Genomic DNA, 12,693 nt, shown 5'->3' with positions numbered 1-12,693 from the left:
AATTTGTGTGCAAGTTAATGATTTCCATATTTCCTATTGCAATTTTATTCATTTTATTCATTCATAATATGCGTGCGATACTTAGCATATTATGGCAGGCACTTAATTTAGTTCTTCACACTATGGTAATCAGAATGAGTATGTGATTTTTATGGTAATGCATTTATGCTAATGCTCCGAATAATGAGATGAGCTATATTCCCATGGTATTTACTATAGGGCTTTAATTTTAGTGTGCACATGTATTAGTGCATATGGAAACCAGGCTTTAACCACTGATAGGCGTGCTATTTAAACCTCTTTTTCTGGCCTGAAAATGAGTGGCGTGCAGTTCGATTCTTTTTACTGACTTGATTCATTAAGTTTAGTGAATCAATTAAACAGATGTATTTGTTCAATTCACTGATTCACTGACGCAAAATAAATACATTTTGCTGAATTATGAAAATGTATTTTGAACGGAAAAAGTCCAGAAATGATAATTGATTGTCTCGGTCAGGGGTGTCTAACTCATCTGGCAACAAGGGCCATTTAAGTTAAGACTATTCACTTGGTGGACCGCATCATAAAAAAATAAATAATTGTAATTAAGGCTACGATTTTGGCACGGTAATTTTTTGTACATTTCATGGTCAAGGTGCAGCAAAAAACCAAGAATTCACAGAAAGTTCAACAATAATGTAGTTTTTGTGACATCAACATAAACGAGACCTTTTAACTAGTACACCAAAACCAATAATATAAAAACTACTGCTTTTGACTACTGACCAGTTTAAATTTTACTTTAGATTACAAAATTTACAGTACATACTTCAGACTCAGACATAAAGCCAAGGGTCTGTGAAAAATTGGAAGTAAGTAATCTGTACTCTTCCGATGTGTATCTTTTTTGGAAAGGCATCCCGCCTTAACAGATCGTCAAACTTTTCATCTGTCAGTAATAGCTACAATATCTCACACTGTCAGATAGCCGCATCTCTCTAAATAGTGTTTGAAATTCTCCCTTTCGGGTTCTCTGTTGGTTGAGAGGATGGAGCAACGACTTTGCCTTTTGATTTTATAATTTTTTTTATCCTTGTGTATAGAGATACAAACTCTGCATTTTCCTTCCTATAAGGCTAAAGATTAATTTGTATTTATTTTTTTCAAAATAGGCAGTGTTAATCACAGGTATTTCAAACTATAACAGAGCAAGTCTGGTAATAAAATATGTCATTAAAAAAGAGTTTGTCGAGGCTGTCTACAGTTTAGACTTGACTGTAGAAAGTGTTCAATAACTCCTAGTTATCAACAGCATTTTGCAGGTTGATGCTCAGGACCGATGAAAACTTTCTGCTAATGAGGTAATCGTTAACCTTTCTCTCAATTCGTTAAAAACATGCCTTCATAGGTGAAAATCGTTGGGGCTTAACAACACATCCGAATGATCTCTTTTGAATAGCAAATGCCGTTAAATAGGTGGCTGTGGACGATATCCGATCATGTACTCCTGTTTTCTCAGTTAAACAGGCGTTAACCCTTTATGAATAGACCCCAATATCACAGTCTACTCTTTTGCCCAATCATATATGGTGCACCATCTGTTGTAATCCCAATTAGTGTCTTCCAAGGTAATTCTGCACTTTCCATAGCTTCTTTCATTTCCAGTAAACTCAGAATACTTTGCTTTGTGCAGTGTGTCATAGTGACGACGTATGTTATAATCTTTCATAACTGCAACCGCTGCACTGCAAATAGGACATATTGCCTTGCCGTCAAAATTATTCAGTGAAAAAGTAATCATCTGCCTAACAATTTTGGAGTCTTCTGTATTCCGCCTCCACCTTTCATTTCTAACTACTTATTTGGCAACTGGTTTTAAATTTGACACAAAGTAAAATAAATAGTTTAAACAAGCCTTCGCTACGCTAGCCTAATCAAATTATGTGTGCTGTGCTGTTACACGTGTGCATGAGGAAAGGGATCCTGTGTGCTATTTGATTGGCTATTTTACAACCTCTGTGAGCTGTGATTGGCTTAATGGGAATGTCACTCATACAATGCAGACTGCACATGTACAATACATGTGTTATATTAAAGAGGTGGGTTGTTTTAAAAATAATTCCAAAATGATACAGTACATTGATGCAATTTTAGAAACTAATGGGCAGGACGTATGCATTAAAAGAGAAGGAAAAGGGCTTTTTTTCTTTCTTTCTTTTTTAAATCAGACAGGGAATACATATTAAAATTAAAAGGTTAGCAGTGCAGTTTCACTTTTCGGTCAGTGTAAGCCACCTCCACCTTTCGCTACTGATCAAAAGATACACCTGGACTGCTGCGGCTTTTTATTTGAAGGTGGTCACGTGTAGTCGTGGACATTATCGTGCACATTATATTATCAGTACATGTAGTGTGCATGGTATGGTATGTAAATTAGCCAAATACTGTGCACATAAATTAGTGTGTTCGCTGTTAGTAAACAGGGCAGTAAATTTAGATTTATAGCGCACGTTAGGCTCACTACTTTATGTGCATGCTAACTCCAAAATTACTGCACTTTCGTAAAATGAGGCCCCTAATATCACCCAACGCTTTATAACAGTCAAAATTGGGTAAATGTAAATTATAATTTCTTACTGGATTGAAATAATTATGGTTACACTGATGACACGTGGTAAATGTTTAAATATTTAATCTTTTATCTTTGTGTCACAGTGACTATTTAACTATTGTCAGTCTATCTGTCACACTCTACATGGCAAACATGATAGCTGCATTGATTTTTCCACCAGTCTTAATTAATTATACACTCCTAGCCTCCTATAAAGGTTTCAGATTGCCTTTCACCATAAATGTGCTTATTGTGGGATTATGAGCACTCTCTGTATGTGCCTGAACTGGTTTTTATATGTATGAGGTACATTACTTAATTTACCCTTGTTTGCAACTTTTCAGTAAATAAGTAAATAATGCCATTATCTGTTGCTTCTCTGCATTTTAAATCTTTGTAGTCAACTTCTGTGGTGGGTCCAAATGTGGAATTAAATATCCTGATTTGTTAATTTTGGAAGATTAAAAGGCACAACAGCATATGTAACTTCATTAGCATGCAATACCAAAGATTCATTTTTGAATTTTCTTTTTTATTTGCCTGTTTAGAAGAAAAACATTCAAGAACTCAGAAAAACAGTTACTCCAAAGAAGAAGAAAAAAACAAACCGCATCTTTCATAATATCTAGCCCAAAGTCAATTACCAGTTTTGAGTAAAGAATTAGTAGATCCTATTCATTAGAGCTGCATAGTAATTTTGGTATTCATTTTTGTATTTTTTATTTCTAACTATTTCAGATAATCTCTATACCAGCAATATTTCTGGCAAATTGTGTTGCTTGCTTTCCTTTAGCCATGTCTTTACCTGCATGATTGAACAGCAATTGATTCAAAACTACTTCAGTTGCAAAGCTTGCACAGCCTGCCATTTCCCAACAAGTGATAGAATGTTGTCTTAAAACAACAATTGCAATATGCCACTGTGGAAGGGTGTGAGGAGACAGAAAAGTGTGTTTGCAAAACAACGCACAGGTGCCCAGTTATTTTTATTTCTTTGTCAGTGATTTATTTTAACCCTCAGAGGGCACTGTTGTCCATAGCCTGACTACTAGCGATGGCAGACAGGACCATCGGAATACCACTTTTCAGTACACAGTTCAGTTGCGAGCACACTCATAGGTGCTCAAAAGAATAATGAAAACAAAAAGGCAAAAGAAAAAGGGAAAATAAAACACAGTAATAAAACTACAAAATAAAGGTGCTGCACTCTGCAGCGTTTCCCCAATCGTCACTAGCCGTACTTACCTAGGTCTCTGTCCTACACTTTGCTGTTCCCTCCACCTATTCTCATACGCTTTCGGGGTTTACCATGGGTTCCCCGCTCTCTGTATTTTTATAGTTTCTTCTCTTTAGGTTTTCTTTTTCTTTTGTTTTCTTTTCTCCGTTCGTCCATGGTCTTGTCGAGCAGCGCATCCACTAGCTCGTTGTCAGTCTTGAGGGGTAGATCTGAGGGGACAACAGAGCATTATTTTATAGGCCCAGCAATCCCCCCAAGGCCTGCCTCCTAGCCACTTGGAGAGAGGGAAAGCCCACACACCCTCTTCCCCACCTCTCTTTGTCACTGCCGTGACTGACAGGCACATCCCACAGGGTCGCTGCCCTCTTCCTGCAGCACCATGCATACGGTCAGCCCAGATCTCCCCTGTTGCAGTCACATAGGAAATTGTTAAAAATTCCCATTATATAAATTTACAGTATTTTCAACTGAATTGATTTATTTTTTGTATACAGGTGTATATTTTCAGCAGTTTGAACTAACTGCTGGTGTTTAAACTACCAATGCAATGTAAATGTTTAGTCAAGTTAACTAACAGTTGTTAAAAGCATTTTTAGCATGAGCTATAGATTAATTTGTTTGCCGTGGTATTTAATGTGGAGTGTCTTTCATTCTCCTCCTTTTTGTTTCTCAGGCGCAGTCTGCATTGGAAGAAGATCCCAGCCGAGGTGCCTGTCCTGTTTCCCCTGTCAGGATTCCTCCAGAATCCCCAAGCGTTCAAGTGCGATCTCTCCGGTATCGAAGGGTCAACAGTCCTGAATCTGAGCGTTTATCAGCTGCTGAAGGAAGGACAGATGTTCATGACAAAAGGTCACTGTACAATCCTGCTCCACTAATTTCATTCTCATGTCATTAAATCTTCATGTTATCCAGACTATTTTATAGTAAATCAGTGCCCAGTTGTGACATTTTGTATTGTCCCGGTTACACCTAAAGCAAACAGAAAAGTATCAAACTGCAGGTTAAGTTTTTTTTATCATTGAGTGTCCAATTGACCATCGTTTTGCTGCCGAATTTTGACATGCCCTATGTGACTGAATGTCAACAGGCAATCTGTTCCTGCTTTTAAGTCAATGCCCGATTTTCACCATCCAAACCTTAAAAGCAAGGATGTTGCCAAGCTACTGAATCCTAGAGACAAGACTCAACCTGGGTAGTTAGACCCTGACCATCAGGGGTTAATGAAGCAAAATTAGGTCCCAGCAGATGGTCCTCCCCAATTATGGGATTACAAAGGCCATGCAGCAGTCCATGTGGGCCTCTAGCCAAGATCGAGTGTTGATGGCCAAGTGTAAATGAACAGTAGTAGAATAGTATGGGCCATGTGTACTTTATAGTTTATTGCTGTTAAAAAAGTAATTGAATAACAGCTATTGAACATTTCCAGGATGTGTTTGCTATATTAATTCATGATAATCAAACCAGAAAAAGGGAAAATAAATAAATAATACTGTACTTGAACAGACAATATAATAGCAGAGTTTAACTTTCACGAGTTTGGCTTGCCACATTATTAAGCGCAACTAGTTAATTGTATGTTATTCTTTTCAATCTTTACATCAGTTCCCTATCAAGTACGAAATGTAGCCATTACCTAATGGGTATTTAACCTAAAGATTGTGAAACCTGAATAAAATATATCAAAGCTGCATGTAGTGCCTGTGACCCAATTATGCCCACCCCACAAGGGCATAAAAGGACTGCCGACACAAACTTCGTCATCATGTTTCCTTTCATCCAACCTGAAAGCGGGAGAGATCTATGAACAAATAAGCGTCATTAGTCATATCTGCTTATTCGCTTGTGTATTACACTATTAATGCAATTTATGGTTACGTGTTTATAGTAATTGCTACTTACACGTATTTTGCACTCAGCCATGGTTTTTGTTCATTCCACATTGGCCTTGTGCACCACACAGTTCAATTCACTACACAGTTGCTAGGCTTAGCTCTGGCGTTCCAGCCTGAGGAAGTGGAGTCAGATGGCGCATCCCCTGTGGTTAAACTCTCCCTGTAACAGCAGAGCTTATGCCATTGATCAAGAGGCCACTGCAGTCATGCAGGTGCCCTGATCTACAGAGTGTCTGCCCTGTTGCATTACTGCACAGCGGCGTTGCTGCTTGAGCAGACGCCCCCTTGAGGGCAGCAACATTAATGTACACTATTGTACCCACCTGGTGCTACAGGCACCGAATCAGTACCAAACCGACCCTGTTCTGGTACAGTCCCGGTTCCGACCTGCTACCAACCAGGGTTTTACAATCCTCAATCTGGTGCCAAGCAGGCCTTGTTGACAGTTGCTGTTTTTAGCAAGCTGAGGCACATTCTTACGGTACATTGCTTGCTATTTGCATAATGACTGGGTTATATCCCTGTGACACATGCAAGGCCAGCCTGCCTGTGGACAAGCAGATGCTCTTCCTGCCTGAGGCAGCAGCACGCACAGGAGGCACTGGTAAACCGCATTTTCTGCAAGTGTTTTGTGTGTATTCTCCACCTGCATGTTGGAGGAACTTTTCTCAGCAGCTCTACAGAGCGCTCTGCGTTCCTCACCTGTACAGTGCTCTTCCCCATCACCCTCTCATAGTGTGGTGGCTGCGTCCTCACCCCATGGCTCTGTGAAAAGGGAGAACCACGCACCTGGGAATAGTCAAGCTCTGGGCAGCAGTTTCTCACAGGCACTATGCCTGATGGGGACAAAGTTTGCTCTGTTACGTCTGGTCCCGGCCCGCTCCCGACCAGTGTTTACATCCCAGTCTGGTACCAAGCAGGCCTTGTTAACAGTCCTGTTGCAGTCTTTAGCAGCTGAGGCAGCAACTGTACATTCTTACTTTACATTGCTTGCTATTGCATAATGCCTGGGTTTTTATCCCTCTGCCAGCAGGTTTAGGGACCAGCACAGTCAGCTGCGCCTGCTGCCAGACCACTGCCCGCTGCAGAGGCAAGAGCCTCAGGCCAAGCCACAAGGTGAGCAGCGGCCCTAGGGGTTTGCTGCCACAGGTCCAGGGAGCCATCGGAGTATTGGTGTCAGAGCACCACAGACATCTGGCTGCTTACTACCGATCAGAACGGCTAGACACTGCAGTTCGAGCACGGACCCTCTCCCTTTCTGGGCGTGATTGCAGCATGAGTCACGGACCCACAGGACCGCCCTGTGGTGTCTCAGGAGGTAGCAGTTCTGCTGCAAAAATGGGCTATTCATATGGTACACACCCTACAGCTGGAGGACGGGTTCTATTCCATGCCCAAGCGGGATGGTGGCCTCAGACCAATCCTCGATGTCGAGTCGAAGGAGGTTCAAAATGTTGATGATAAAACAGCTGTTGCAGTCATTCAGGCCAGGTGATTGGTTCACCACGGTTGAATTCAAAGATGCCTATTTCTGTATCCCCCTAAAAACCAGCACACTTAAGTACCTGTGGTTCGTTTTTCAGGGAACAGTGTACAAGTTCAGGGTCTTGTCGTTTGGCCTCTCTCCAGCTCCCCATGGCTTTTCAAAGTGCATGGAGGCTATTCTGGCCCCATTGAGACTCAGAAACATTAGAGTACTCAATTACCAAGATGAATGGGTCAATTGTGTTTTGTCCTCAGTGCAGGGAGAGGCCCACATGGAAATCGCCATGACCACCTATATCGGTTGGGCCTGTTGGTGAATCATGCAAAGAGCCAGCTCACACCCTCGCAGACAGCCTTCTGTTTGGGAGTGCGCCTGGACTCCAGCTCTATGCTGTCCACTGTCGGATGACAGGGTGCAGAGAGTGGCCATTGTCTGAAGCTTTTTCTGCTTAAGAGAAAGGTCACAACATTCCATAGGTTTCTGGGCTTGATGGCACCAGCTTCCCAGACCTTTACTTGGGTCTCTTGTGCACGCACCCTCTCCAAACCTGGTTCAACAGCACATTTTTTCAGCCAGCATTGAACCGTGGCCACTTGGTGACAGTGTCTCGTCACTGTTTCAAGGCGTTTTCTTGGTAACACAGCCTGCCCATCTGCGCTTAGGTGTAGTGCTGGGCAGTGTAACCAGAAGGGAGGCCATCACCACGGACATGTCCAGCCTCGGCCTGGGCACTGTGTGGCATGGCAAGGCAGCACCAAGGATATATAATCTCTTATCAATATTTTGGAACTGCAGGCAGTGTTTCTAGTCTTGCAGAATTTTTTTACAGGAGGTTCAAGGGAGACACGTGCTTATCCGGATGGACAAAACTACCGGGGTGGCTGATATAAACCACCAGGACGGCCTCAGGTCCCCCGGTCTCCATCGAGTAGCCCGCAAGCTGTTGCTCTGGGCACATGATCGCCACCACTCCCTGCAAGCAGTACACTTGTCTGGGGTGATAAATTGGGCGCTGGTCCTCCTCTTAAGGGGAGTTCCCAGTGCCTTAGAATGGAGGCTTCACCCAGAGGTGGTGAGCCTCATTTGGCAATGGTTCGGGAGAGCAGAGGTAGACCCCTTTGCCTCCCAGGAATCGACTCATTGTCCCCGCTGGTTCTCCATAACAGGAGCTGGGGACCCACTAGCAAAAGATGCCTTGGCACACCAGTGGTCAAGGCAGCTGCTGTATACCCTCCCACCTCCCGCCATGCTCCGGCTGTGTTTGGAGAAAATCGGACAGGACTGGGCCAGAGTGCTATTAGTAGCTCTCACTGGCCCAGGAAACTGTGGTTTTCATCGCCAGCCGTGGAGCGTGCCTGAACGTCGCGATCTGCTCAGTCAGGAGGACATTGTGGCACCCCACCCACTGAGCCTGCGTCTCTGGGTCTGGACCCTGAATGACAACATTTCAGCCATCTGGGGTTATCCAACAGGATTATCAACACCCTACAGAATGCCAGAGCAGCGTCCACGTGTTCCCAATATGGGTACAAGTGGGGCGTTTTTCAGCCTAAGGGCTTTGACCCCACAACTTGTCCCATGGCAGTTGTAGTGCAATTTTTTGCAGGACCTGTTTGATGCATTTAATTAATGCATTACATTAAATGTTTATTTGGCAACTATTTCAGCTTGCCATATCAAAATTGATTCAGTCTCCCCAGGAGCTCAGCTTCCTGGCGGGGCACAATGTTTTGAAAGTGGTCGGGCGACTTCAGCTGCCTATGAAGGACATTGTTCCTTCCTGGAGGTTAAACGTGGTACTCAATGCACTCTTGAAGCCTCCATTTATTTATTTATTTATTTATTTATTTCATTTATATAGCACCTTTCGTACCGAAGTATCACAAGGCACTGTACATAAATACATAAAAATACAATAAAATACAAATATACGAATAATAATAATACAAAATAATCATTAAACGCTAGCAATTATGTTGCATTAAAACCACTAAAATTATTATAAAAATGTGTTTTAAGTTTAGACTTAAAAAATACCTACAGACCCAGCTTCCCCAACACATGGAGGTAGTGCATTCCATTGATTAAGGGCTCTAAAAGAAAAAGCCCTACCACCCGTATTGATTTTACTGACCCTAGGAACAACGAGCAGCCCCGCTTCCTGTGATCTAGGAGTGCGATTTGGGAGATATGCAGTCAGTAGCTCCTGCAAATAACTAGGTGCTGCTCCATTCAGGGCTTTATAGGTCAATAATATGATTTTAAAATCAATTCTGTATTGAACAGGGAGCCAGTGCAAGGAGTCTAAAATGGGGGTGATATGCATATTGTTTTTGTTTTTAGTCAAAATTCTAGCAGCGGTATTCTGAACAGGCTGTAGGCGGGACACCGCACGTTTTGGGATGCCAGAGAGGAATGCATTACAGTCATAAATTCTTGAAGAAACAGAGGCATTTGTTAGTCTCTCGGAGTCAGATAAGGAGATAATAGGTCTCAGTTTGGCTATGTTTCTCAAGTGACTGAAGGATACTTAGAAACTTCCCTAATTTGAGACTCAAATGATAAATCGGGATCGAAGATAACCCCCACATTTTTTATTTAAGTTTTAGGATTTGATGAAAGACTACTAGGATCAAACTCATGCAAGCTTACATCTGAGCCCATGCATTCAAGCTTAAATGCGACTTTTTGCTTGCTATTACCTTTGCAAAGCGGGTGAGCAAGATGCAGGGTTCTGCTTCGTGAGAACCTGTTTAATTTTTACAGAGGCCAGGACAAGGGTTACTCTCCGTACCGATCCTGCCTCATGCCGAACATTACTTCGGCATTCCATGTCTGTGGATTTGAAAGCTTCTTTCCACCTCCTTTCAGTCTGACAGGGAGCTCCATATGCTTTGCCAAAAACAGGCCCTGGCGTGCTATGTTGACAAGAAAAAAAGTTGGAGGCACTCCGGACAATGTGTTGTCTGCTCTAGGATGAAGTCCCATGATCAAGTCATGTCTAGGCAGAGGCTGTCCAAATGGATAGCAGACACATGCAGAACTGCCTATGAGCTGGCCCCTCCAGAAAAGCTCACAGCCCATTCCTTCAGGGCCATGGGAATTCATGGGCTTTATTCCAGGGTGCATTTGTCAATGGCATTTGCAGTGCAGCAGTGTGGGCTACTACCCATACCTTTACTAGGTTCTGCAGACTTAGGTCGTTGCTCCACAAAACTCTGATTTTTGGAGCTAGAGTATTAAGGGGTGGCTTCCAGGTCAACCCTTACAAATACATATAAAGATTAGTTTCTTCTCAATTTTTTAGACTTAACTACTTGGACTGGGGTTCCTAATGGTAATGCCAAGGTGACCTTTGGCTTAGCCCATTCCAGTTGATCTGCAATATTGCCTTGCGACAACTTTGGTATGCATACCCATGAGGTAACGGTTACATTTTGTACTTGATAGGGAACGTTAGGTTATTGTCCTAACCCTAGTTCCCTGAAATAGAAATGTAACTATTTACCTTCATGACAATGTTTGTGTCGGCAGTCCTTTTATGTCCTTTGATCTTATTCAGGTTTCAGGGATTTTAGGTTAAATACCCATTAGGTAATGGTTACATTTCTATTTCGGGGAACCAGGGTCACGATAATAACCAAACATTTTGTGCTTTTCTAGGTCAAGGATGGACATACTCGGTTCCCCTTCCAGACAGGTATATTCTTCCCAACCTGCTCAGATGCTGTCTGTCGATACTGGGCACTGTGACAGACAAGTCAGTGGGAGGATAGAAGTTTCTGTGTCAGTTGAGCATGAGGCCCTCAGCAATGCTTTCAAATCTGTCCCACTGGCAGAGGAGGAGGACTTTGATAGCAAAGAATGGGTAATCATTGACAAAGTGACTGAGCTTAAGGATTTTCACCCTGGAGCCGAGCCCAGCACTTCTGGAACTACAGACGACGAACCGGAGGAGCTTCGCCCCATTGAGGATAACGAGGAGAGGAGGAGACTGGGAAGGGCAGAGGTTGTGGTGAGGCCAAAGGAAGGGAGGACAAGGGGCATGCTCACTGTGGCTGAGGAGGACACTTCTCGTAAAAGTGGTGGGCGTGGTCACTCAATATCAGAAAGCAAGCAAGAAATGCTTATGGCAAGCCCGGCTCAGTCGCCGTGCCACTCGCTGCCTTCTACTCGTCCGAAACGGAGGGAATCGGATCCTACAGGTCCCCACAGACAGGTAAGAGGTCTGATTGTAAATGAGGGATCCATTACTGAATGGTATACATATCACATTCTCTGGGCTTGTATTTAGAATTTGCCTTAGTAGTTAATACTAGGATTGGATCATTTCTTAATTGGTACTGCTTGGCTACATTAAAGTTTTAAAAATCACTGAAATGTTACCTTTATTTTTTCCATGAAAAAAAGTATATTTTCTTTATTTGCATTTTTAGTGTTCTTTTACTTTGTAAGTGGATACATTATTTTTTTTGTTCATGTGAGAATTCACAGCATGCATTTGTTTTGTTTTTCCTTTTATATGTCATATAGTAAGTTCGTTTTATAGTACCACCAATTTTGTCAACTGTTAAACTCATGACTACATGAGTGACATAAAACAGTGACTTAACGCTTAATGATGTGATGTGAAACTATTCATAGTCCTTCATGAGAATGTGGTAAATTAAAAATGGAAAGTGTCTTGATGCAAAAAATGTTTATATATATATATATATATATATATATATAATGTTTTGATAAGGTAACACTGCATAGTATGGCACACAGCACACACAGCACTAAAATGTAATAGCTGTAATACTACATATGTCATTTAGGCTAAGCAGTGGTTAACAATAAAGCTTGACATAATACATTGGAAAATGATGTTGCTTTTACACTTGTCTGGGAGATACACTTTATTTACAAACTTTTCAACCTGTGTAACACAGTTTTTGTTCCTGGGTAGTAAGTGTTATTTCCTAATTGCTTATGCCTCAAAAGTATAGAACATGGCTATTATTCCCCACAAACTTTGCTTTTGTGACCAGGACAGTGATATTTTGAAATATCACTATTTCCAATGGGAAAATGGGCAAATGTGTGTCTTTTCGTTCACATAAAGTCAGAAAAAAACAACATATGAATCCAAATTAACATGTATTTATACTAAAGTAATACAAAGATGACTACAAAAGATTTAGAAGTGAGCGGTTTTTCGAGATTTACAATTATACTGTATTTACAGTATATCATATAATTGAAATTTCGAGCTTTTTGATGATAAATAATAGCCATGTTCTATACTTTTGAGGCATAAGCAATTAGGAAATAACACTTACTACCCAGGAACAAAAAAAAAATAATAATTTTGTTACACAGTGTTATTTGAGAAGCATCTAGCTGCACTTTTTCGTGTTTAATTAAATATTAAATTTGTTGTTGAGGTAGGCATAGTTTTGGAGACAGACGACTGCAGACCACAATTGTTTAGTTCCTTTTT

General features: G+C 41.6%; 1 protein-coding gene across 2 annotated transcripts in view; it reads left to right on the top strand.

Moving 5' to 3' along the window:
* Positions 1-12,693, top strand: part of LOC121317298 (tau-tubulin kinase 1-like) — a 78,379-nt gene that overhangs the window by 44,574 nt on the left and 21,112 nt on the right. For both annotated transcript variants that reach the window (XM_041253094.1, XM_041253093.1), the window contains 2 exons: positions 4,504-4,679; positions 10,872-11,427. In XM_041253094.1, the coding sequence (XP_041109028.1) occupies positions 4,504-4,679; positions 10,872-11,427 (732 nt within the window). The remainder of the gene's footprint in view (positions 1-4,503; positions 4,680-10,871; positions 11,428-12,693) is intronic.

The sequence above is a fragment of the Polyodon spathula genome, chromosome 6, assembly GCF_017654505.1.
Source record: "Polyodon spathula isolate WHYD16114869_AA chromosome 6, ASM1765450v1, whole genome shotgun sequence".
In the NCBI taxonomy this organism is placed as follows: Eukaryota; Metazoa; Chordata; class Actinopteri; order Acipenseriformes; family Polyodontidae; genus Polyodon; species Polyodon spathula.
Note: the sequence above shows the minus strand (reverse complement) of the source record. Positions and strands in the feature narration are given on the sequence as shown.